This window comes from Amphiprion ocellaris, chromosome 9, assembly GCF_022539595.1.
Source record: "Amphiprion ocellaris isolate individual 3 ecotype Okinawa chromosome 9, ASM2253959v1, whole genome shotgun sequence".
Taxonomy (NCBI): domain Eukaryota; kingdom Metazoa; phylum Chordata; class Actinopteri; family Pomacentridae; genus Amphiprion; species Amphiprion ocellaris.
The window spans coordinates 6,747,946-6,774,364 of record NC_072774.1 but is presented as its reverse complement, the minus strand read 5'-3'; the positions used below and the strand labels follow the sequence as shown (position 1 = coordinate 6,774,364).

General features: G+C 40.6%; 1 protein-coding gene across 1 annotated transcript in view; it reads right to left on the bottom strand.

Annotated features, from left to right (window-relative positions):
* The window catches only part of itga8 (integrin, alpha 8), a 62,255-nt gene extending 35,869 nt beyond the window's left edge, over nt 1-26,386 (bottom strand). Inside the window, exons 1-12 of the mRNA XM_023293155.3 lie at nt 22,976-26,386; nt 22,574-22,704; nt 17,871-17,971; nt 17,637-17,760; nt 12,653-12,714; nt 12,199-12,244; nt 8,914-9,039; nt 7,685-7,729; nt 5,512-5,555; nt 2,982-3,038; nt 1,694-1,746; nt 1,414-1,619 (exon numbers count right to left, since the gene is read on the bottom strand). Of these exons, the coding sequence (XP_023148923.1) occupies nt 1,414-1,619; nt 1,694-1,746; nt 2,982-3,038; nt 5,512-5,555; nt 7,685-7,729; nt 8,914-9,039; nt 12,199-12,244; nt 12,653-12,714; nt 17,637-17,760; nt 17,871-17,971; nt 22,574-22,704; nt 22,976-23,169 (1,189 nt within the window). The 5' untranslated portion in view covers nt 23,170-26,386. The remainder of the gene's footprint in view (nt 1-1,413; nt 1,620-1,693; nt 1,747-2,981; nt 3,039-5,511; nt 5,556-7,684; nt 7,730-8,913; nt 9,040-12,198; nt 12,245-12,652; nt 12,715-17,636; nt 17,761-17,870; nt 17,972-22,573; nt 22,705-22,975) is intronic.
* Nucleotides 26,387-26,419: the final 33 nt, after the last annotated feature.

The window sequence follows — 26,419 nt, the reverse complement described above, 5'->3', positions numbered from 1 at the left end:
ATAAATGCAACCATGTGTGCATGCAAGTGTATATATGAGCCTGTGTGTGTGCATGTGTGTCCACAAGACTGTATGCCTATATGGTGGTATGTGAACAGAACTGCATAGATGCGTAGAAAAAAAAGTATATAAAACATCTGACGTGGGGAAAAAAGTCTTGAAATCATGTGAAAGTCACTCGTGGACATTGTTCAACAACGTCCCACACAATGCAGGCAAACCAGCAGAACACCCACTGTGATCACTGAGACCAAAACTATAGGAGCCTGTTAGTCACAGACGAAAACAGGCCGACACTCTCCGGAGCAGCGGTGACAGAAAGCCAGCGTCGGTTGATAAAAATTAAAAACAAAGAAAGCCGCATGGCAAAGTAAATTAGCTAAATTGTAAGGTCTTTCAGAGTTGACACTCAGCAGTGAAGATGAGAGGAGATGGGATTTAGGAGGAATTCTGGAAATGGGGCTTTGAGGTTTCTGCTATGGGAGGAAGAAGAGGCTCACAACAGCAAAATCTGTCAGTGATTTTGTACAGAGACACACAACGGCTACAGGTAAATTAGCAAAAAGAAGCTGCTGACTCTATACTATCATCCTGAATAATGAAATCATGCACAGAGATGGGCGTGTACTCATTAGATTAACCCGAAACTAGTATTTTGCCTTCATGCTAGACCCTCACAAGCTGTCACACTCTGACAGACAGCAGATGTGATTTGTGTTTCCAGCAAGCAAAAGCTTCAGTATTGATCCACTGATTATTGATCTAGTGGTTAATGGGTTTAAAGGTGTGGTAGGCACTTTAACACATGTTGTCCATGAATAAATAAAAGACAAATCAGCGGGATTGATGTCATACGAAGCCCACATGTCCATCTGTTCGTTCATTTTTGAGGCTGCAGCCAACATGCCTTCGCTTAGTGGAGCATTTGGGCTGCAGGCTGCAAATTTTGTGTGTCTGTGTGTGCATGTGTGTGCGTCCAATCAATGCAAGGATAAAACAAACACATCGGAGAGGAATGAACTCCGGGCTGCAGGACAGAAACTCCCACATGATTTTATCTCGGGCCACATCTGGAGGGATAAAAATAACTCTGCTACACATGGCCTTAACCCGATCATCGCAGGAAGGAACAAGTTCACACAGACAGCCTTTCATCGCTGCACTTCCTGATTGGCTGAAAGGCTTTAAGGTTTCTCGAGCGGCAGCATCTGATGGGATTTCCTCAGTCGGAGACAAAACAGTCCCAAAAAGGTACAGAAAGGCAGAAATAGATTTGTTTGTTGTCAGGTGTGAGTGGACAGCTTAAAAAAGTCAAAAGATTGGCTAAAATTCTCCAAAAGCTCTCTGTTGCATCTCATTTTGCATATGTGCATCAGTTTCTCTGTTATCTTTTCTGCGAGGGTGAAAACATACCATTGTATCCATCCTGGTTGACGTCTCCCACGGGTGCTATAGCTGTGCCGAAGCGTCCGAAGGTGTAGGTGCCAGTGAGTGCAACAGGTTCAGAAAAAGTGAGCGGAGCCAGCTGGAGGTAAAGGTAAACTCTCCCCACCTCCCTGGGTTTACTCTCCATCTCTCTCTCCATGAAGAGAGGAGCTCCAACCAGAACATCGTCCGTCCTGCAGGGACATGGTGGAGGTTCAGTTAACAGAAAGACGTTCAAGAGGTGTAACCAGGGAGGTTTTCTACTCACCCGTCTCCATTCAAGTCAGTGACAGCAACCGAATAGCCAAAATAAGACGCCATCTGAGAGACAAAACAAAGAAGGAATGTTATGCATTTTAACCAAAACTGATTTTCAAAATACAAGAAGATCCAGCTGTTGCTTATTGTTCAATACTCAGAAAAATAATGGTTCTTAAATGGTTTTTCCAGAAGGCTCTTTGGTTCTTCAAAGTGCCATAACCAATCAGAGTTTAATTGATGTTGTTCTTCCTTCGTATTGGAGTTAGTTGGTGGCAGTTTATAGCATGAAAATAGAGCTGCAAGTAACAGTTATTTTAAATATTTGCTGTTATTTGCTTAATTAAACTATGAGCAGAAAACAATGAGAAATGCTCATCACATTTTGCCAAATCCAAAGCTGACATCTTGCAACATGTTGTTCAGTGTGACCAGCAATCCAGAGCCCAAAATATTAAATGTAATAAAATGGAAAAGTCCCAGAAATGCAGGAAATTCATGCATTTGACCTTTTTTTTTTTTACTTAAAAATCACCTATCAGGAGTCAGGACCTATTATTAGAAAAGAACCAGGCAAGTCAACAATGAACAATCTTGAAAGGTTCTGTGGTTCTTCAAGCACTCGCACCAATTAAATCATTTATTTAGAAAAATTACTTAAGAACCATTTGACAGAAGTTGTTTACTAAACTAGGTGTGTCCGCAAAGAAGTGTCCTGGAAGTAGTTCATTGAAGAACTTATTTTTGGGGGTGCTGCTTATGTAATCGTTTTTGATGAAGCACATTTACACCAACAAGTGTTTTCTAGTTTAAAAAAAAAAATTAATTGGTGTGACGAATTAACCAAATTTGTTTAAATTTTGGGTCCTATAGTGTTATTACGGCATTACTTTACCTAAGTAATTTACATATTAGAAATCAAACCCAATAATTTTCAACCCCACAACAACTAACTATAATACATTCTAAGGCTGAGACCCTACAGTATTATTAATTATAGTGCTTAACCTAACTAAATATTAAGGCAAAGACCCTACAGAATTAATAATTATAGAGATTAACCTGAATAATTTGAACTGAAGTTGTCACAAAAAAAACAAACAAACCTGAAAACCCAACAAATACTGGATCCCCTATGAGCAAGCCTTGGTTTTTATTTATTTGTTTTTGGTGCCTAAGGGAAGCATTTGTTTTATGTCTTTTGAGGCACCTTTGGGGTTTCTTTGAGGAAATGTTTGCAGAAATGGTTGTTTTCAGAGTGCAGTTTATGTGCAGACAGACTGTGTTGATGCTCCTACCTGCTCCCCTGTGAAGTTCTGGATGAAGGTCAGATTGGTGGAGTTGATCATCGCCACCTAAAACAAGCAGACAGACTGTCAGATGACTAATAAAGAACCAGACTTTGTCCTTGTAGCGCACCAGGAGTAAACATGGCCGAGCAGTCTGACAAAACAGACACATGAAGAATGCAAGAAAATAGTCAGAAACCGCATTAAAAAAAAAAAAAAAGCTTTTATTCAACTGAGACCCCTTTTTTTCGCCTGCCCTCCCCCACCAACATCCCCACCACTGCCATCCTCTTTGTGCCTTCACCATTTTCCCCTCATCTTTCTCTCCTTCCCCCCATTCTAACCCCTGGTTTGCAGGCAGAGACGGAGGGGGGAGGCTGAGAATTCCTTCATAAGACCTAAAATAACAACCACATGGAGACGGCCGGGGGCTACGCACATGAGCGGGAGGATACACGCTGACCCAATCACAGATGTCTCAAAGTCGAACTAAAGAGGGATAGACTTACGAACACGGACAGATGAGGATGTGTAAACACAAATATTGAATAAATAGCTCGAGAGTTAACTTTCCTTTGCGCTCAGTTGTCAGATTGGTCACGGAGGGAACCCGATCGGGCCTGACAGCTACTCCAGTTCCCCGCATCCCTCATAACACTCCACCTACTGCGAGCTACAACCCCCTCCTCTGGGGCACTCGCAGTGCACTGTCTGTACAGGAAAGGACATCCTGGTACCAGCTACAACATCCAGACACTGTGTGCGTAGCGTGGTGAGTCCTGCGGTTAAACTGCAGGTTAGAGTTCGGGGTCGTGTGTGTGTGGAGAAGGGTTAGTGGGGTTAGGTGGGGTCGCCGCCCTCCACATGCAGCGGAAGCCATGTGTCATTAGGGAGGATTGACACAGTCGGCCCTGGGGACAAGTTCCCATCAGTGGACATGAGACGAAACCAAGTTTACACTTAGACAGATGCACATACATTATTGTTGTTGGAGAAAGTAGCTAAATGCCACTTTTCTGGCAGATATTGCGATTGGATTCACTGTGTAAACAGCATTAAATGTGATAGAGCATTACCACGAGAGACATCATCAAAAGTGTGACACAAGGTGGATGGCATGGGTTAGTTAAACCAATGAAGCAACACTACATGCTGGATTGTGTAGATCTTAGACTGTAGCCTTTACAATTTGCTAATTGCATTGCTTCAAATTGTTCAGCCCTAATTATTTTTGACATTTAGCTACATATATTTATGTACACAGTAAAGGCTTGCATGTTTGTATTTGCACATAAAAGTCCATATATTCATGCACCTTCACACCAAATGTCAGGTTTACATGCAGAAGGGTGACAAATTAAAAGAAAAATCTATATAAAACACCCCATTAGGTTACTGAGCCCCTCTGAATACCTAAAATAGTTGGCTACAAGTCATTGGAATGCTATTCAATGGATGAACATCATTCTTATTCCCTTAAAAGGTGTTTGGTGATGATGATGGATAGTAGCAATAGAGATTCACCACTAAAAGAATCTAAAATAGAAATCTATTACAGAATTCCCCCAAATTCCTTCCTCTCTAAAAGGCAGTCATCTGCTTAATAACAGCCGAACTGGAAAACATTCAGCCAATCGTGTTGCTGCACTGATGCAAGCACAGTGTTGTAAAACTGTGCACATGCATAGCAGACGTATAAAAGCTGGAAGAGAACTTTTTATACCCTATTCTGCAAAGTCACCAAACTTTTTAAGTTTTTTTTAAAAAATTGGATTTGACTGGTGATTCTAAACATGTCGTTTCTATATCATGGTGACTGCTGAATTTACTGTTATGGCTCCCTCTTCATTCATTTAGATAGGAGTCTGGTGTTGTAAGTCTGAAATATCAGCCTAGAGGTGTTAGCAAGACGACTGCTGACTGAGACTTGTTGTCGAAAGGCTTTGATAACGTCTTGTCTCACCTTGCCATAACAGTCTTGGTGTTGCCAGAGAATGGTCTGGCAACACCTCATTATAGGAGGGAAAACGTTGTCTTGGATTGTTAGTAATTCCTAAAATCAGTTGTAATTGTCTTGGGAGAAGCTAAGTGAAGTATGCAGCAACAGTGTCCGGGCAAAATAGTGATGTGGGAACTGCTTTGGTGGAATATTTTGCAAACAAGGAGGCAAGCACTGTCCTTAAAATCCAACAATATGGCTGCTTTATTGCAGGATCCAAATCAAAACGTACTTGTAGGAGAAAGCTACATGAAATGTGCAGCTGAAATGTCAGATGTGCACCCTAAGTCTACATCTGGTCAGTCAGACTAGATCATGTCTAATATGTCAGTCTAAAATCTTCAAAAAGATGTTTGAGAGAGCATGATTTACATAATTTTCCTCATTATTAAACTATTCATTCATGTACCGTTAAGAGGCACATATCTTTGTTGTGTTTTTCCACTGATTTCTTTATTTTTTTCTTTAGTTTTTCTCCATTTTGTTGCTGTTAAATGATCAAAAAATTGGTATATCATGGTCAAATCTGTCCATACTCACATATCCAAAGTTCTGTGCTCCTCTTGGGACTCCGGCTATCAGCTCTGGAAAACACGAAAACAAAGACATACTCCAATTAGCGTGAGAAAATCACTCAGAGAAAGAAAGTGTTGGACGTTAGTTTGTTTCAAACCCCCTACCCAGCCCACAGCTAAGTGTTGCTGAGAACGCAGTGAGTGATTGGGTGCTCGGACTCTGCTTGCGTATTGATTGATGAGTGTGGTGCTGTGAACTTATAGGGACGATCTGAGGGTCCCACCCAGAGAGAGAAGACAGACCCCTCACTTCCTGCTCTCTGGTTCTACCCGACAGGCTCAACCACCAGCTTATAAACCAGCAGTTCCCAGCTCCATCTTTACTCAGAACTCCCAGTTAAAGCCAGTTCTCCAAAAGGGTTTAGGGAACAAGACCACAACAAGCTTGGTACCACAACACAGCACATCAGCTAGGCATGTGTATCCTCTTTAGCATCACTTCTCTGACATGTGTTGTGCCCCAGGCGGTTCAAGGCCTCTGCAGGGTTGGTATGGGGGTCTGTAAACACAAGGTTGTCCCGTAAAGATCCCACTAAATGGTGATTAGTTAAGTGACATTGTGGAAAGGAGGGAGTCTCACGCTGTATGTGACAATGTTTGAAGAGGAAGCAAAGAAATGGGTTCAAAAAGTAATGTGGAAAGACTGCGGCTGAACACATTTGTTCCTCAACCCCTCTGAACCCAAAACCTGTTGGTGGGTTTGAAAGGCATGAAAAAAAAACTAAAACTATAAGAACAGAAAGAATTGTTCGATTTTCAACTTACTGGCGGCCCTTGAACTAATCATTGGTCGCGTACGATTCAAATTCGAAAACCAAATCTAGTTTAAAGTTGTGACATTTCATCAAAATCACTTTATGTCGTTTTATGTTTATGTCTCATCGAAAAAATCAACACAAATTACCCCTTTTCACTAACTGTGTGTGCAGTTCTATCAGGAAACATGAATAAATACAAGCTAAAACTTGTGATATTCCATCAAAATCATCGTATTCTACATGTCTCTTTATAAAAATCAGCAAAAATAACACAGCTGTACCAAATTCTGCTAAAAAAAGTACAAAAAAGCTGGGTTTCTTGGTACAATTGGGAAGCCAATACTTAAGCGATCAGGAACTTTTCAGCTGAACTGCAGGCTGTGTCTACACAAAGTAGCCACGACACTGGTACGAAAATTAATTAAAATTAAAATAATAAGTAATTCATAGCATGTAGACCATCACCATTTTGTTCCAGTATTGGTAATACTGTTGGACATTCCATCCTTTTTCAATATTTGTAAAATAAATGAGCAAAGAAATTAAACTTTTCTCTTTTTCTTCTTTTTTTTCCTGATTTGACATTGTAAGTCTGTCATACTGCACAGAATTCATTTTTGAGTTCTTTCCACTTTAAGCCAAGGTTTTGCTGTTTCCATAAGGTGCTAGACTTTATGTTACAGTTGAAAAAATGGGTTCAAAGTGAGTGAAAATGTAACAAGAGCAAATAAACGCCCAGCTTGAGATTCAGAGGATTAAGTAAATAACTGCACTTTTGTTAAAATTACTTGTGTGTTTTGTTTGTACTACAGAAAAAGTGATGACATGGGAATGCATAAAAATGTAAACTAAAATGCTCAACTGCTGGCAAGTCACCAGAGTTGGAAAAATACAATAATTTGGACACTTCCATTAAACAGAACCTTTATGAATTTATATCGACCTAAACATGAACTTAAATGAACTCTTCACCACCTGCACATCTTTACAAAACAATGCTGTTTGTGCGTCTGCTTCTCTTTACACCTAATATGTCAAGTCCAGACCAGATTCTGGACCCTCTCTAGACCCGAAGAGCCTTGCAGAGTCTGCCAGTAATCATTGTAATCAGTACGAGCGGCCGACAGGAAATCTCTTTATCAGGGCTTCCTGAAGTTCTGTCCCCTCGGGGTCGTGACCCAGACGTGCAGAGACACTTCTTATTACTGCCTCAGAGTTCAGACTCCGACACTGTCACCCAGCTGTCCACTGCCTATCGCTCAGCGTATCGCACACCTCTCAGTGAATCCAGCCTCACAGGGGGAGGCAGCTGATGTTGTTAGTTAGGGATTCCTCTGCTGCTGCATGCGGTTAGTCCTAATGAATTGTTGGCTTTCTCACCTTGTTCCGAGTCTCCTGTAAACTCTCCCACTGCCACAGAGTAACCTAGGGAGAAATCAGTTGCACATGCGGTTTAGATTCAGACGCAGTACTCTGTGCATGTTGCATGTTTTATGTAATTAGATTATGATAATCAGGATGATTGGTATTTATGTTTGTGCATACGTTTACGTGTGTGGGTTCTTAAATGTTTCTCCACAAAGCTCTCTGGTTCTTTAAAGCACCATCACCAACTGAAGAATCTTTTTATATAGGTGATAGTTTTTCAGTTTTATTGCAGGAATTTGATTTGGAGACAGATAATGGCATAAAATTAGAGCCCTAACTCATGATTATTTTCACTATAGATTAGTCATTTTGTCTATAAAACATCAAAAAACATCAGAAATGCACATCACAGTTACCCAAATCTCAAGTTGGCATCTTATAAAATGTTGCTCTGTCTAACCAGAAACATACAATATAAATATATTGTAATGGAAAGGACCCGAAAATAATGCAAATTTGTACATTTGATGTTTTGTTTTTTTTTGCAAAAAAAAAACAACCAACTTATCATGGTGGCACCTGGATATATTTCAGAACATGCAGTAGCTTCTCCAAAGCTTTGGAAGAAACTTCCTCTTTCCATCAAATGTTCCTCCACTGATATTTAAAAAAAAAAAAAAAAAAACTTAGAACATACATGTTCCTAATGGCTTTTGACTGCTCCTTATGCTCATAATTTTTCATATTTACTTATATTTTAGAAATTCATCAAATAAGTTGCTACCCTCTTTTTCCTGTTTTAATATTTTACACTACTTTATTTTGTTTTCTAATTGATTAAACTAGTTTCATATCATCTTGATGATTGCACATATTTTTTGGTGCCTCTTTGATAACATGTGGAGCAAATTGGTCAACTCAGGTTGTTGTTTACGGGGCGCTTTGTTAATAAAGTTGATTTGATTTGAAGTGGTATAAAATTAGAACAGCAACTATCTTGAAAATGGTTTCTTAAAAATATATATTTCCGCTAAAGTTCTTTGGAACATTGTTTTTGGTGCCCATTTCTTGATGTTTTTTTTTTTTTGGATGAACTACAGGGGCTCTTTAAAGAACCCTCTTCCTAATACATTCTCTTTGAGATTAAAAATGGTTCTTCTGTTGCATAACTTCAAAGAACCAACTTCAGTTCCACTCAGCACCTTCATTTCTCTGAGTGAGCGTTTGGAAATGCATGTTACCGAGGTAGCTGTCGTCGTGTGTGTCTTCAGCAGCTCTGGTGTGTTTCTCTCCTGGAACCTGCCTCAGCACCGCCTTTAAAGAGTAGCCGTTCAGTATCTCTGCTATCCCTGCTGTCATCACCTGACCTGCACACACACACACACACACACACACACACACACACACACACACATGCAAACACAGATAGATGGATAGAGAAAAACAAACACCCAGAGTGTGAGAGTCACATCTGTTTATTGACAGCGGTTTAAGCTCGAAACCCCGCGAAGGGACCTCGCCGCTGCTGCTTGCTATAGATATCAGCTGGAGGTCCACATGAAAGCTGGAAGTCTTCCCCGAGGAGAGCTTAAACACATCATTGGCAGAAGAATAACTGACAAAATGTTCCTTTAAAAAAACCCTCCAGAAAACTGCTCGCAGCGAGGGTTGTGAATTATAGGTGTGCGTACACAAACACCACCCTTCCTCTGCTGTTGAACAAGAGGTCAAACAAACAAATGATTTTATCTATGGCTGCCCTCAACCTTCCATAAATCTTCTTTAATGTGTGTGTGTGTGTGTGTGTGCACTGACGGGGAGGAAAATGTGCCCTCCCAACCCTCCTCCAACTCCTCTCCCACCACCTCAACCTCCCTCCGTCTCTCTCTCTCAGAGTTTATCTCCCAGAGTAACATATCAACTCATTATTAAACCTCTATCTGATTAATGAGACACACTGTTAACACATATGCATAAGTCACTGCTGCTAATTTGAACAGTAATTTACACTCAATGATAACAAGATTGTGTATAGAGGAGGAGATTTTTTTTTTCCTCTTATGATGAATCGGGCTGAAGGCTGAAGATAATTGTTGTATATTAGAGGCCATAAAATCCAGGCTGAGTGCTTTTATAAACATTTGGAGGAAGTGTTTTAACTGGAGGCAGCCGGCCTTGCCACGCTGAGGGCACAGAGAGGGAGAAGTCCATTAGGCTGCCTCTGATGCTTGTCTAATGCTGCAGCATTCATTATTCAACCATATGTAACATAACCATCAGTGCAAAACAATGTAAAATCATTAAAATAATCTATTGCAGTTCTAGATATCTATCTCGCATTTCATTCTTTTCTTTCTTGCTCCAACTTTCTTTTCTAAACAAATTATATTGAACAAAAAAACAAGTGCAGCATGCAAATGTTCTTCTGTTCTGACTCAAAGATATGAAAAAGCTCATTTATATTGTCATAGTTGGGTTACATTTAGCCAACTGTGCACCGAAAGTTTAACTATAGTGACAAATTGTCAGCCTCTGAGTTAATCCACAGGCTAGTCAGGTGTAGCTTTAAAAGACGTGATCAGATAGTGACTAAGGACTTTAAAATTCTACCTTAAATTGCAGCTTTATTCAAGTGACACAATGCCAAAGATGACAAAAAAGGTGAGAATGAGCTTTTGGCATGATGGTTCCTACCATGTCAGTTCAGACCATTTGCAGGCACTTGAATATCCACAACTCCAGAATACCCACATGAACACAGACAACAAAATCAGCCTCAAACCTCTAAAACCAGTCTGAAACCAGCTTAAAACCAACCTCAAACCAGTCCAAAACCATCCTAAAACCTTCCTGGAAAACAGTTCAAAATGAGTCGAAAACCAGTTCAAACCAGCCTAAAAGTCACCGCTTGAGCCTGGGATTGTCACATCCAGTTTGTTTATCTGTAGAATTGCTTTGTGATCAGCTATAGAGACATTGGTGAAGTTTGGGAGTAACTCTGTGTTCAGTGTCTTGGTCTTGTCCAAGGACACTTTGGCATGCAGAGGGGCGAGACTGAACCACCAACATCACGATTTTTTGGACAACCTGCTTCACCACATGAGCCACAGCCATCAATTTTCAGCCGTCGTGTCAAATTAATCACGTTTGTTGGATGCTAGCAATGTTGAATTTCATTTTCAGCTGCACAGAGTAGATGGAAGACTTGTCAAGACATCATGTGGATGTCAACGTCACAAAGATAGCGACCCATGGAGGTGGAGTGATGCTATGTGTGGGGATACGAGATCAAGATCAACGGCACTCTCGATGCCCCCTGATATCGACATGCAACCCTCACACTCGTTATCCCATTCATTCACTGCCATCACTTGATGCTTCCGCAAGACAACATTATGTCTCCAGAATCAGCTCTGTCCTTCCATAGCAGCTGCTGCAAATGTTCCAGTCCTACCAGGAACTGCAGACACTCCAGACATCTGTTTGACGCTCTGAATGTCCAACAGTCTGAACCTGTTCCCTGAAATGTCTTCACCGAGCCTTTCGGGGAAGAGTGGGATGACATTCCACGAGCAGCATCAACAACCTTATTACCTCTATGTCTTGCAGATGTGTAACCCCAGAGTCACCCCACCCTCCATCTGCCCATTACCACCACCAGTATACCTGCTTGTTTCATGACGTCCACTCTGTTCTAGAGATTCCAACAACAAATGCTTATTCTTCTATGCTGAAAAGAATGGATAGAATTTACATACATGCTGTTGCAGACTCACAGATCAGGGGTTACAAAGAAAGTGATCAGTAACCGTCTCCCTGCTCCTCTCAAACAGCTGTACCACTTCTCTAAATTCAGATTGCACCCAGACACTCTCAAACACCTGGAGCCGGGGGAGTAGTGTTACACTTCAACAGCTTCACCATGACACCCTCTAGCTGTGTCTACGCCTATTAAGACACTTCATCCCTCTGCTGAGTCTAACCCCAACATCCAGCGAGCGAGCTGACCTCAGAGTCGCTTTTATCGAGGAGGAGATCCATCACTTTCCTTCCCCGGGTGTCCGACTTTCCAACACAGTCCCTCACTTCTCATCTTTCTCTCTTCCTCCCACGATGATGCAACATGTTTCTATCATCTCTATAGCGATCTGGGCTCTCCTCCCTGCTCTCAGTCGCTCTCAGCCCTTAGGCTCGAAGCTTTTCCCTCTGTGCTGTATCATGGGGCAGAGGGGCAGTTCCTCCACACTCCATTACCCCCTGATCAGCTCATTACAGAGCCCAAACACCCACTTCCTGCTGCACTGTTACAGACAGAGAGGGGCATTAAGTGAAGGGAAAATAGGGCAGAGATGGAGACACATTTTGTTCTCTTTGGTGAGACTCCTGTAATGAAGATTTGGAAAGTGTGTCACATGTGTGTATGTGGGCTGTCCTGACTGTTAAACCCATTTCTATTCTTTTTCCATCCTTTGAACCATTTCCCAACTATGAAATCATCACAGCAGAGAGAACAAACACAGGTTTACCTTGCCAGTAGAAGCTCCCAGGTCCTCCCACCACCAGCCGTCCTTCCTGGAACAAACACAGTTAGTTAAGGGATAGTCATGTGGCCGAAGTTTGTCAATTTGTGCATGTGAGTGTGTCGAGACAGTATATAATGTGTGTAGCTAAGTGCACATATGATTCCTGCTGTCATGCCTGTTGACATCCTGTGGAGAAAGACAGCTTCCTGTACAGGAGGGTAGAGCTGGACCATGAGACAGAGGTTAAAGTTCATATTGACTATACAGTGAAAGAATGTGTGTGTGTTTGGTCTATTGTGTTAAGAGGCGATGGGTCACATCGGGTGTGGAGGGTTCTCCGTTGGGACAAACGCTCTCTTCTAAGTGTCCATAAATCTCGGCGAGGGGAGTCAGAGACAAATTGTGTGCATGAGGTTTTCCCTGCAATAACACGTGATCGCTGCTGCAAAGTCTTTACCTTAGTGAAGTCTACGCTGAAACCAGCCTGGCAGAATCCCTGCCCCTCCGGGTCTGGATCATCTGGAGACAACACAAACAGAAACAAACTGAAATATGTCTTTTGAAGATCACAAACACCAATGCAATCCCTTTAAACCTCAAGGAGTTGTTTCTGGGCATTTCATGGCACTATAAAGTCCTACACCTCTATGGAAATAGCACAACCATGACTAAAAGGAAATAAAAGTCAAAAATGTCTTCTGTGCAGTATGACACAGATGTAACACAATAAATTATTACGAATCAAAATGAAGATTGAATGTATTTGATTACAAATTACAAAACTAATTAGCCAACATGTTCAATTAGTTCAACAGATAACACTGAAAGGGATGCTTATACTCTCTTAATGGCATAATCAGTTTCTGAAATCTGGTCATCCAGTACTCTCTGATGTCAATCAGGACTCTATCCTTGAAGTCTCTGACGCTGACATATCTCATCTTTCAAATATAATATGTATATATATTACAAATAAATTTAAAAACGTGGAATCAACGTGTGCGACATCTTTCCAAGTGCCCACAGGTGTTACCAATACAGAAAAAAAAAACCAAAAAAACGGGGCTTTGCATATCAAAGATATTTTACTACTTATTTTTACAATCTCAAGAGTTGTCCATCACACAACTCTGCACATCAACTCTACAAAAATATTTCACCATAATGAATGTATCTTTCAACAACTTGCCCCTTTGTTTACAATTCTTGAGCCATTCTGCCTTTATTTCATTGATCAGTCATGTCTTAATGTCTTCTCCATCTCTTCTGTGTAAACACTTCCTGCAGTTCATCCAAAAAGTCCCTGCATTTTTGTCACATTATTATTGATCACAGCTAAGTCGCTCAAGGCTTCTCACTTGCACAGAGGGGCACAGATTATTTTGTTTTTTGCAGAACGTGGTGCAATTGGCTCAATTTAGGCATTTTTTTTAAAAAGAAACGAGACATGTAGAATAAAGTGTTTTTGATAAAATATCACAGTTTTAAGCTTACATTTTGGTTAGATTTTCCAATAGAACTCCATATCATATATTATTCATTCAAAAGGTTGAAAATCCAGCAATCCTTTCTGTTTGTACAGTTCTGGCTCTGATAAATGAGATAATTTTGGAAATATTTTTGTTAAAGATAACATGCCTTTCAAACCTGCCAGTGTTTTTTGAGGCTCAGATGGTTAAAGGGGAACTTGCTTGCGCTGCTTTTACACAAACTCCTTTTACAGGTCACGGGGAGTAATGTTCCATACATAAAAAGAACAGTTTTAAGCCTCTTGGGAGCAGCGGAAATCTGATAAACTGCCTCAAATGATGTCACTTGAATCAGCGTCATAGAAAAAGTTTGAAAATGAATAAAATCTGGGGTTGGGATTTAAGAAGAGGTGAGCGTGCTAGTCCTCTGCAGACCTCCTTATCTCTGCTTCAGGCTACATTTACCACTACCACTATAACATACTTGAACCTCTGACAGCAGTGGAGGTGCATTGTGGGTAACGAAGGTGGCAAATTTTGACAAGAATGTATGGAATAAAAAAAGAAACAGAACAGACAGAAAGAGATAAAAGCTTTGGATTAAACCATTTAACTCAACCAAAACCCTATAAAACCTGCAAAAATTAAGAAGCACTTACAGTTTACATAAAAACAAAGACTTACTAAAGGTGTGTTTCTGTTTAAATTACTTCATCCAACTGGGCACAAACACACAAAACTTATGTGCACAGTATAAATCGTTCTCCCTTCCAGTGGCACCCTGAGGTGAAGCTTAATGATGCGTAACTACACAACTGCACATATAGACAATACGTGAGTTACGGCCGTCTGAGTGGTCACAGATTCACGTCAAGATGAAGCAAAAAAGCCGCTGGAGGCACAAAAGATCGGGCTGAAATACATGATAAAGAAAAACTTCCCCTTCCCTGAGAACAGACTTATTCCCCCCTCGAGAACAGTCGACTTTACAATGTGATTATTCTCGTCTTGATTACTCACCACTGACATAAACAACAAAACAGAGATCTTTAACAACTCTGAACCAATTACTGGAGGGAGTGTAAGTACAAATGTGTGCGTGTATTTGGGAGTCATGATGGAGCGAACAATAAGGGCTGTGCTTTATCTGCTGTTTACGATGTGCCACCCGATAGCCTTCATTTCTCCTTATCGCGCTCCACTGCCACCTCATATCTCTGTACGGGGTGAGAAGGGTCGCAGGAAGGAAGTGGAGGAGAAAGAGGAAAGCTGGAGATGTGAGGTGGGGATGGGAGGCTTCCTATAAATCCCTTTTACAGAACAGATGACAGAATGAAGAGCACCAGAGAGAGAGACTTTATTCAGGTTACTGTGGCAACTTGTAAAACATCAGGGAAGTCGATCTATTGAGGAATATCTCTCTTTGAGATGTCTGCCTGTAAGTTAGTAAACTGAAGGCGAATGGGAGTTTCTTTTGTTTTGTGAAGGTCACGGCAGAGAAAGGTAGACTTAAAACCAAGTTGGTAGCAGTTTTCATGGATACATTTTTAGTAGAAAGTAGTTTCGGTGAAAACACAAATGATTGGAAGTGGAAATCTCAGACATATACTACCATTCAAAAATTTGTGGTCACTTAGAAATGTCCTTATTTTTGAAAGAAAAGCTCTTTTTTCAATGAAGATAACATTAAATTAATCAGAAATACAGTCTAGACATTATTAATGTGGTAAATGACTATTCTAGCCAAAAATGGCTGATTTTTAATGGAATATCTCCATAGAGGTACAGAGGAACATTTCCAGCAACCATCACTCCTGTGTTCTAATGCTACATTGTGTTAGCTAATGCTGTTGAAAGGCTCATTGATGATTAGAAAACCCTTGTACAGCTATGTTGGCACATGGAAACATGGAATTGCCTTGGTGACCCCAAACTGTTGGACGGTGGTGTATATCTCATTAACAGGTCTAAAGATAGCAGTAATGGTAAGAAAGGAAATGTATTTATTTTTATATTTTAAAACTTACTCTTCAAGGTTAACATTACTTTATGCAGGCCAACTTAGAAAAATATGCATCTTTAAAGACTTAAAGACCCCATCCAGTAAAAACCAAGATTTTTACCTTATTAACATGTACGTATGGTTGTTTTTTAAATAGAAGATGCACCATGGCTAAGCACTTCTACTGCGAAACTGCAGTGTCCTAATGACGAGTCTCAAAAACATGGAATCAGATGTTCTTATGTTTCATTCAGGGTTTCATACGTAATAAACATCCGGACTAAAGTGTACAACATGTCATTTTGTAGCATAGAATCATTCTACAGTTGAAGGTGAGCTGGTGTGCCCGAGATGCAACTTCCAGCAAAGGTGAGGCGCGTCATATCGGCACATCCTAAAGGAAGCAACAATATGGAGCTCCATCTAGGCTTTTTTCTCATTTTTGGTCCCATCTTTCCATATTTTGGGTTTATTTCTCACTGTGATATAAAGTCCTTCACCTCTATTTGTTTACAGAAAAAACTGAGAATCAATAAGTACAACATTTCTCCAAGTGCACACAGGTGTTACCAAAACTCGCTCCACATACTGTAGATATTTTACTATTTACTATTTTACAACCTCAACAAACTAGGTGTTTTTCACACAACTCTGCACATCAACTCTAGAAAAATATTTCACCATGTATCTTCCAACAACTTCTCCCTTTGTTTACCATTGTTGAGTCATGCTGCATTTGTTTTAATGATCAAGCATATTTTAATTTCTTCTCCAACTCTGTTGTATGTAAACACTTCCTGCAGTTCATCCAAAAAGTCCCTGAATTTTTGTCACATTACTATTGATCACAGCTAAGGCACTCAAGGCTCTTCAATTGTGCAGAGGAGCACAGAATTTTTAGATTTTTGTGCAAATGGCTCAGTTTTGGGCATTTTTAAAATGAGACATGTAGAATAAGGTGTTTTTGATGAAGTATCACAATTTTAAGCTTAGATTTGGTAAGAGTTTTTCCAATAGAACTGCACATCATATATGATTCATTTAAAATGTTGAGAATCCAGCAATCCTTTCTGTTTTTACAGTTCTGGCAAATTATATAATTTTGGTGATATCTTTTTTTATAAAGATAGCATGCTGTTCAAATCTGCCATTGTATTTTGAGGTTCAGATGGTTAAAGGAGAACTTGCTTGTTTTTTCCTCTACTCATTGCATCAACTCCAGAAGGATGCTTCACCACGCTGAGTGTATCTTCAAACAACCTGCTGACAACAACTCGATCCTCTGTGGACCGTTTTTGAGCCATGCTGTGTTTATTTTAGTTAAAAAATATGTTTTATTCTCCTCTCAATCTCTGTAATCTGTTTCCTCTCTGCTCTGTGTAAACACAACTTGTGGTTCAGCTAAAAAGTCCCAGAATTTTTGTCACATGACTGCTGGTCACAGCTGAGTCACTAATGGCTTCCCGGTAGCACTGAGGTGCACACAATTTTTTGTAATTAACAGAATCTGGGACAAACATTGTAATTTTGGCGAATTTTTTGAACCAGTCATGTAAAATGGAGTGATTTTGATGAAATATCATGAATTTAATCTTGTATTTGATTATTTTTCCTGACAAAACCATACAGACATATCTAGTTTAATGACTGAAAGTTGAAAATATGATTTTTATCTTTGTTTTACAGTTTCAGGTTCTGATAAATGGTGTCATTTTGGTCACTTTTTTAAATAACATGCCTTTCAAAGGGACAATTTTCATGGAAAACCCTTCTAAATATGTAATCTTGATACCAAATGATTCGTTTTTAGAGGCTTAATCAATGCCAGTAGAGGAACTATGTCATATTATGCTGTGTTGCACTGATGGCAGTTGTTTCAGGACACAAAACAGCTCAAAACTGTGGTTAATTTGTGTTCCTGCTGACAGTAGAGAGAGAAAACAAAGCGAGGGAGGATGGAAATGACTCACTGGTCCTGCAGGGTGAGTATTCTGCGTAGGCGCTGAAGTTCTGGACGGCAACATAGCAGGTCCCTACTGGGTCCTTCTCCCCGCTCACCTTCACCGTCCGCCAGTGATACAGCGGAGCACAGGCCTGCACGACAAATAACACCCTGATTCTCATTTCAAAATTTCAGAAGAAGGGCAGAGCAAAATCTGTGTATGATAAATATTCATGTATGTTTTGCCATCATGTCCACTCACCACCACTTTTCCTTTGTGTGTCCTCACCGACGCTCCAAACCACTGGTGCGACTTAAACTCCAGAGGCTCCCTGGTGCCATTTACTTTAATCATTCTGTTATCTGGAGGAAGAGCGAAGGGAGAGAGGGGAAGTGGAAAAGACATAAAAAATAAGAGAATTGAAGACAATTTATAATGGTGGCAGTAAAAGCTGATATTGACAACGGTAATGTGGATCCAGGCTTGCGAGCGCAGAAAAGCATTTGTCCTTGATGAGCAAGAACAAACAGCAATGTCTTAAACAGGCCTGTAACACACATCAAAACACCATTTGCCCCCCAGAAACAGACATTTGTCAGGATATGGACTTTTTTTTTTCGGTCAAAGCATTCCCTATAAAAAGTTAAGAGACTCTAACTGAGCTCCCACACAGACACACACACACACACACACACACACACACACACACACACACACACACACACACACACATTATTAGCATTTCTTAGTGGAATCACAATAATGTGTCAGATTTGGTGTGTGTGTGTGCTTGTCTTTGTTCTGGTGTAGATATTTTCCAGTGTTATTAAAAACCAGCTGGGACTCTTTAAAGCTGTGCAGACCCCTCCTCATTAAACACCTCCCCTTAGCACATGTACACACACTTACAGACAGACTCGCATATAATTACGGGAATACATTGGATGCAGAATAACAGGTGTACAATACATGTTTAATGTTATTAGTTTTTGGTCTTTATTAGTCCTTTTTTCTCTGTGGGAGAGCAGGGAACATTTTCATTCGTATTGTTCACCTGTTTCCCAACACATCTACTTGCTTTTTAAGGGTAGAGGGCATATTTTCAGTTTGTGTATGTCCTATTTTTAGACAAAGGATGATAATATTTAATGAAAATTGTAATTAAATGTATCTTTAATATTTATTTTTATTTGAAATTCTCAGTACAGGTTGGGAAATAATAGATGAGGGTATGAATGCAGAAGAATTTAACACATCCTGAAAATTAAGTTTAAATATCCATATATGCATGTACAAACTACCTTGCAAATAAAACCTAGAGTGTATGCACAGGTGAAAACAGGTAAAGCTGTTTGTAGATCCCCTAAAGAGCCTCAGTTTCAGCATCAGTTCTATTTTCTATTTGTTAGAAATTCCATTTGAAAGGGCATTGCCTACAACGAAGATACATCTTTATGCAGATGACACAGTGTTCTATTCAGCTGCTGTAGATGAGCTACAGCCTGTTTACTAGCAGTCGCAGACCTCAAATAGTGATTTAAAGTTGGTTCTGAATACTAACAAATGCAATATCTTTTCCAGAGCTCACTCCCAGACCTTAGATATTGCAGTATTTATACTTTACATTAGGACTTGAGTGAGCAAACATCTTCCTACTAGTTTGTGAGTATCTGGCAGGATAATAGGATCAATTTTAAAGAAATATTAAGCAACTACACGTTAAAAAAATGAAGGTTAGGCTGGTTTCTCTTATCAAAACAGGGCCTGCTAATTTAGCAGTTAGGAAAACACAAGCAAAGATTAATTTTTAAAGCATTTAGCATACGATACTGAGACAGATTTTAGCTGCAAACTGCCATCTCTACGCTTAACTCTCTGTTTTTTATCCAACTTGTCTCTTATGATTTGGTTTCCTGGCCATTGTTTAGCCTAAGCAGACAGCATCACTGGTATATTATTATTTACTCGACGGCACTGGGTAGATTTTCGCTCATCAAAATGTGCCAAGGACTGGCTCTGAACTTGGTAAAACAGCCTTTTACTGCTCCTGAAATAACCTTTAAACCAAACTACAGCTTTATGATTTTGTGTCCTTGGAAGTGTTCAAACCTCTGATTGAAAGATGTGCAGCTGTTCCTAAATGGGATTTTATTTTGTGTATTTGTACTTCCTTGGTTGCTCGAATGTGCTTTGTCCCATGTCTGTTGTTGTGCTTTTATAATTTAACTTTATAATGAGGCGCCTGTTTGGCTAGGTCTTCCTTAGTAAAGATTTGAATCTCAAGAGATTTCCTGGTTTAAAAAAAAGAGCCTAAATAAATAAAAACAACAAAAGATACTGAGAGGCAGCAGTGGCTTAATTTACTATGAGGCTTCAAGATGTGTGGTAGTTGCTGTGATTGTGAACCTAACTGGAAAACAGTGAACATCTTTTTTCTTTTTTTTTCTTTTTTTTTTAAGAAATAGAAAGGAATTGAAACGTGTTTCTAAATAATTTTCAGCCATGCATGCATCTTTTTCTAGCAAAATGAAAAGCAATGCATCACCAAAGTACAGACCAGACACTAAACTAGCAGACACGTCTGTTTTACTTGCCAGATTTTTCCACTCAAAGCTCGGACATGCAGTCTATCACCAATCTGTGATAACACACCGTCCCCTCTCCCATCCCCCCCTCGTTTCATTGGCATGACTTGATGCGTCTGCAAAATGTCACTGAAGCCACGCTAACGCAGAGGCACATAATCAGCCACATGTGAAGCTGATGCATGGACATTAACCAGTACAGTGCGCACACATGGTCGCCACTCGGGCTGATATTTTACACAGTGTGTATGAGTGTGTGTAGTCTGGTTTCTACCTGTAAAGAATGGATGTGATGTAACCCTAGAAATATCCACCGTGGCTGCTGTCATCAATCACCTTGCGGGCCCATTGTACTGAATCGATGCAAACATGACTTCACGCACACATTTGTTCCACTATTTCTTTTCCCCCTAAAACCCCTAAATCCCTAAAAATAGTCACTTTATGAAAAATAACTCTAATTAACTCCAGGGAGAACCAGGAAGAGCTTTCATCTTCGTGGAGCTTTGATTTGTTGCAGAAAAAACACTAAATTAGAGCTTGCTGATCAGCTGTTTCCTCCACGTATCAGTTGCTCATTGATGTAAGAAACCTCCAGCTATATTCATACATGTTTACATTGCTGTGTTTGTAAGGTGATAATCTTATTAACACAATAGTATCACTTCAGGCTGCAGCTCCATCCTCAACTAAAGCTTTATTCTTATCTGTTGATAATTCTTCTAAAGTGCTGTTTTATATATGTTTCTCCCAATTCTGTCTGACAGTTGTGGAGCATTAAAAGTTGCCTCTATCAAAGGTAACTGCAACCCAGGTGAAATGTGTCAACTCTGAGGTGATACTGTGAGTTCATGTTGTCATAAAAGCATGAAACTTGGTATGTTTTTACACTTTAGAGCCCAGAACATTTTCAAAAAGGGAAAAACAAACATGAAAACACAGAAAAGGTGACGTCTAATAAGGTTGTCATTATCAGTGATTGCATTTACATCGCATATATCAGCATAAACTGTTCCGGTGAATAGTTAACGGTACATTTAAAGATGATGTGAGAAGGAAATCCCAATATCTGAGAGTCTAAGCTAGCCTTTATAACATTGCTGCATTCTGTGTGGAATTTTAAAAGTTTAATATTCCTGTTCATTAATTAATTACTTAACATTGAGTGTAAAGAGTAGAAAAATATTCAATGTGAGCTTCTTAACTTAAAAAGAATGTGTCAAACACAAGGATTTATTTTAAAAATATATATTTCAGAGATGTTTTTGAATGTTTTCTTGTTGTTTAACCTACTTTTGTTGTCAGACACAGGGCAGTGCACTTTAAGGAGGCTTTTTTGCATTAGCTATGGCCAAAGCAGCTTTTATTGCAGCCAGAACTTCAGAGGTCAAGGATGAACTGGTTTGCCTGTGAAAGTGTTGCCCTTGACCATCAAAACACATGGACAGACATCACCTTTTCTGTGTTTGGTTCAGAGAATAGGATGCAAAATATACAATTTGGTTATGGCAGAAAGTGAAAGAAGTTTTTGAGATGGCTCCGTCTTTGAACCTATTCAGGGCCCAAAGTGTATCATTTTCATCATCACCTGGACTTCTGCAGTAACAGGTCAGCTCCCTCTTCAAATCTCTTTTTATGGTCCCCACAAAGAAGATAGAAGTTTCCATGAAAAAAGGAAAGAGGGACAGACTGATGGAGAACGTCAGAAGGAGCCATGGGGAGGGGAAAGCAGACAAGGATACATTTTCAGGATCTAATAAAAAGCAGACCTCACCCAATCCCCCTTTCCTCCGAAGGGGAACTAAATTCCCATGTGCATACAGTTTAAGCCCTCCTCTCTCTGTCAGTTTCTCACTTGTTCTCCCTCTCTTACCTCTTGCCCACACTGAGATAGGAAAGGGTGCATCAGAAGCATTAGATGCACAAACAAAGCTTGATTGAACAGTCAGCACTGATGATAATATCGAATACCACAATCAACCTGATGTTGCAAACAATTTTCATTAGATGCAGCTGATGAGGCCCATATGTCTTATCTTTTTCCTGCAGCAACACACGTGCCAACTCATATCGACATGTACCAGACTCACAGGTTCCCAGTAGGTTCAAATCCACCAACATCTGGGGCCACCTTTGGTTTTTAAAGGGATGCATCCCAGGTGAGATGAATGCTTGTTAAATTTCAAGTGTTATTCACTCCTATGAGAAATCATTACACAGTGACAGGGGTGAGCATCGGTCTCAAAGTTTGTCCAGTTCATATTTTTGCATGTTAACACCAAATCCTTTGCCAGGAACATAATTATACCCCACAGGGCCCCCAGGAGGTCGATCACAATTGAAAAAAATGAAAAATGAGGAGGTTTTCAGGTAACTCACTGGAATTGTCAAAAGGAATCTGTCTGCAGCTCTCAGGGCTTCCAGGCCAGGGGCAATAATAGACGGCTCCAGCCTCCACGATGCCGGGCTGGGACGTGTTCGCTTTGGGAGCCCCCACCAACACACTGATCCTGGTGGGAACAAAAGTAAAAACCAAGGTACATGCAAGGCATGCAGGAGTGGGTGCAATGCATTATGCAAACTTGTACAGACGATGCGTAATTTGTCTCATTCATACATGTCAATTTCAGCTGTGATTTAGAATTTTGCTTTGCTTTGTGCAAATTTCTTCATATTCTGCTATATTACAGTAGGATTTCTATTCATTCAGTTCTATTCTATTCAAGTAGCGTTAGACCAGAAGTTCTGCAGGACCCTGGTGGGACACTTTCAGTCACTCACGTGTTGCTGTCGGCGGTAGCTTGGTAGAAGTCCACAGAGTAACCGAAATAACTTCCATCGGGTCCCCTATAAACCGTTGGATGTTCTGCGTAAAAGTTAAAACTCCAAACTCCATTTAGCGCCGGCCAGAGCACATACAGCAGCCCGAGAATAAACATCCCAGCGGAGGAAACGCAGTCCTTTACGCGCTCCATCCTAAAGAGCAGGGAGCCTCTTTACGCACGATCCCCCCCCCAAAACGAGAGGGAACTCAAAGAAAGAGATAGAGATAGAAGGAGGAGTAGTTTCTTCTGTGCAGGTGATGTACTTTCGTCCAGAAGTTTAAGTCCACCAACTGCCTGCTGCCCCTCGGGTCCTTACGCGCGCTCTGCTGCTGCGCGCCCCCACAACTGCGTCCTGACACCCTGAAACCACCAGGTCTGCTCCGGAGCCTCAGCTACAGGACTACCCGGCCGCGCCCCCCGCCCCCTGCACAAAACTTTACCCCCTACACACACATTACAAGGCACAAACCACATCTGAGCGCGCATACGAGGCTGGCGCGTCACGGCTCCATTCATGGCACAGACGAATCCCGAACCAATAAATGATATTAAAGATTACGCACAGACTCGGTGCACCTTATAGCTGACTTTTTAACAGGCCAACCGTACCGTTAAACCGGGCTGCATTTCCTTCCTTTCGGAATAATCGCTTGTAATTATGTCAGTAATTATTATGTCGGCTTACAGCAGAAATCTCTTAAGCTGCATGCCCAAGTTTTTCTGGCAGTTCAGCCCGCTCACCGCTTCACTCAACACCAAGTGATTTCCCCCTTAAAACCGCAGAGGTAACATACTTCTCTCCTGCTGAAAATAATATCCTGCAATGAAAAACTGTTTTAAAGAGGTGACAGAGCCAAACCAGGCTGCTTTTTTTAATATTTATTTTTGGATATTTAGCTCAGCACGCTTACAAGCAACAAAAGCCCTCTGTGGGAGAATAAAGGAAGAGACATGGATGTTGCACCCACTTAAACGCATTCCCAATCTGCTGTTTATCATTGTGGGGACTTTGTTTTAATTAAAGTGAGCTTTATAGGACGAATAAAACGCTATAAGCCGCCTCGAGCAGCACTGCAGTCACTACTGAGGCTGTTTTCGGTCAGGAGAGTAGATAAACAAAGAGGTGAGGAGAAGGAGAAACTTAACTTCGACCTGCCAGGTGGAGAAGTTTGTCACATTAACGCACCTCTCCTCTCCACCTTGCGCCATCCCATCCATCCTTACATTTTATTAACATATACACGTTCCTGATGTCTTCTGTGCAGCAGTGAAGTGTTTATGTAAGAGAGGAAAGTACAGGATCAGGCTTTTAAATGCAAATCTAAGATAAACAGACAGAAAAAACTTCAAAACATAAAGTGTAGACACACAGTTGCAAAAGGAAAGGAAAAAGATACTGAAGCTGATGGAGTGAGGAGGCAGCACACAAATTCCGGTTCCTTTGCTGCATTATAACACCAATTCACCAGGTAATTGGTGTTTTAATGCAGCTCAGGTTTTTCATACGTATGCACCGGCTTCCCATCTGTAATCATTTTCCACACTTGTCTTACATCCAATAAAAATTCTCACAGATATCCCATTTCCAGGAATACACACATTAGCTCGCATGCTGTTCAGGTTACATGCCGTCAGGCTGCCAACGTGTTCTGATCACAGATTTACAGCAGGTCATTCTGGATTGATTACTGCACATGGAACAGTAGTGGTTTCTATCTTAACACACTGCGGCCTCGTTCCCTTTTTTTTTCCTCTTTACAAACTCTTAATGAGACTGTCGAGCGGAGTGTTGAGTCAGATTAGGTCCACATCCTTTCTCCATTAGACAAATCCATTAGACACTAACAGCCAACATTAAGCAGAGAAGAGCAAGTGTTATCCGCATGCATGCACATATACATTAAAGATGAGTTAAGGTTGCCGGGGTCTCGTCCAAAGTCACAATTGTGCGCCAAAAAAGCCAACATGGATACAGTTAACTTTAAATTATTCACAGCCATGCCAAATTTTGATTTATAGTGAATCTTATTTGACCAACGGGTATCTTCTGGTTGGAAATGACATAAACAAGTGACAAAAGACAGTAAACATTGAGATGCTACTGATAAATGTTGACTATTTACATGTTTTGTTGTCTTGTTTGCTATTTCTTCATCACTTTGGCTCCATGTTTCACATCATTGTCTTGTTGGAAGCTCCAATGTTGCCCAAAGAGCAGTTTTTCTGCAGACTGCCTGATGTTTTCCTCCACAGTCGGAATGTTTCCTCTTTTCTCATGATGCCGCTTACATTGACCAGGCTGCCTGAAAAACAGCCCTAAAGCCTCACATTCCCACCACGTTTTACCTTGGAGATGTTGTTCTTTCTTTGGTCTCTGTGTCCAACGGCTCCATTTTTATGTCATCCAACACAGAAGAGGTGAGCAGCAGCTTTCTTCTTTGTCCAGCTGAGCTTTAGTGTGTCTGTCTTGGAGAAGTGGAGTCCTCCTTGGTCTGATCCATGGAGACCAGCCTTGTTCTTGGTCTGCTGGAGTGTCTGATGGACATGTTGCTACCAGAACTGCTCACATTCATCAGGATGCTCTTGGTGCTGATCCTTGGATTCTTCTTGTCCTCTACCATTCTTCCAGTGCAGGGCTCACATCTGTCTTCCTAGCAGCCCTTTGACATGTTTCACAGCGTGGAACCCCTTGGACTGTTTCATGATGCTTCGCAATGTGGCCACTGGACCTGGAAAAGACTTGAATATGGATTTATAGCTTTTAGCATCTTGTGAGCAGAAGGAAAGCGCAGCTCTCTCTCAGTGATGGACCCTAACAGCAGCTCACTGAGCTCTTTGGTTTCAGCAATGACTTGAAGTTTCCTAACTGACCAGACAACTATTGCATTAGCTTTTTTCAGTACAGTGTACTACATCGCACTAGAACATGGCAGAAATTACCAGGACCATTAGGAATCGTGGTGAAGCTGCATTTTTTTCAACAAATCTGTGACAAATTAAAGGGATATTCATATTATTGAACACTGTATTTCAGTAAAAATGTATTAAAAAAAAAAAAAACCAACAAAATAGAAGTAGTTTAAATTGATTGTTAACATCTCTAACATCGTGTTTTACTGTCCTTTGCCAAAACAAACCTATTGGTCAATGTAATCACTATAAATCACAATTCGATAAGGGTATGAATGCATTTGACCTTGACTGTATAACGTAGAAGTATGGTCACTTCCATTTGTCTTATTCAGTAAATTTTGGCCCTGAGCAAACAGAAACATACAGTTTTCTGTTTTAGGAGGATCAGTTTCTGTTTATAGAGCGGCACTTCAGTCACCATCCACGTCTTTGAGATTTAGTAAAATGACGGACTTAGAGCCTCTCTGAAGACACAGAAAACAAATTT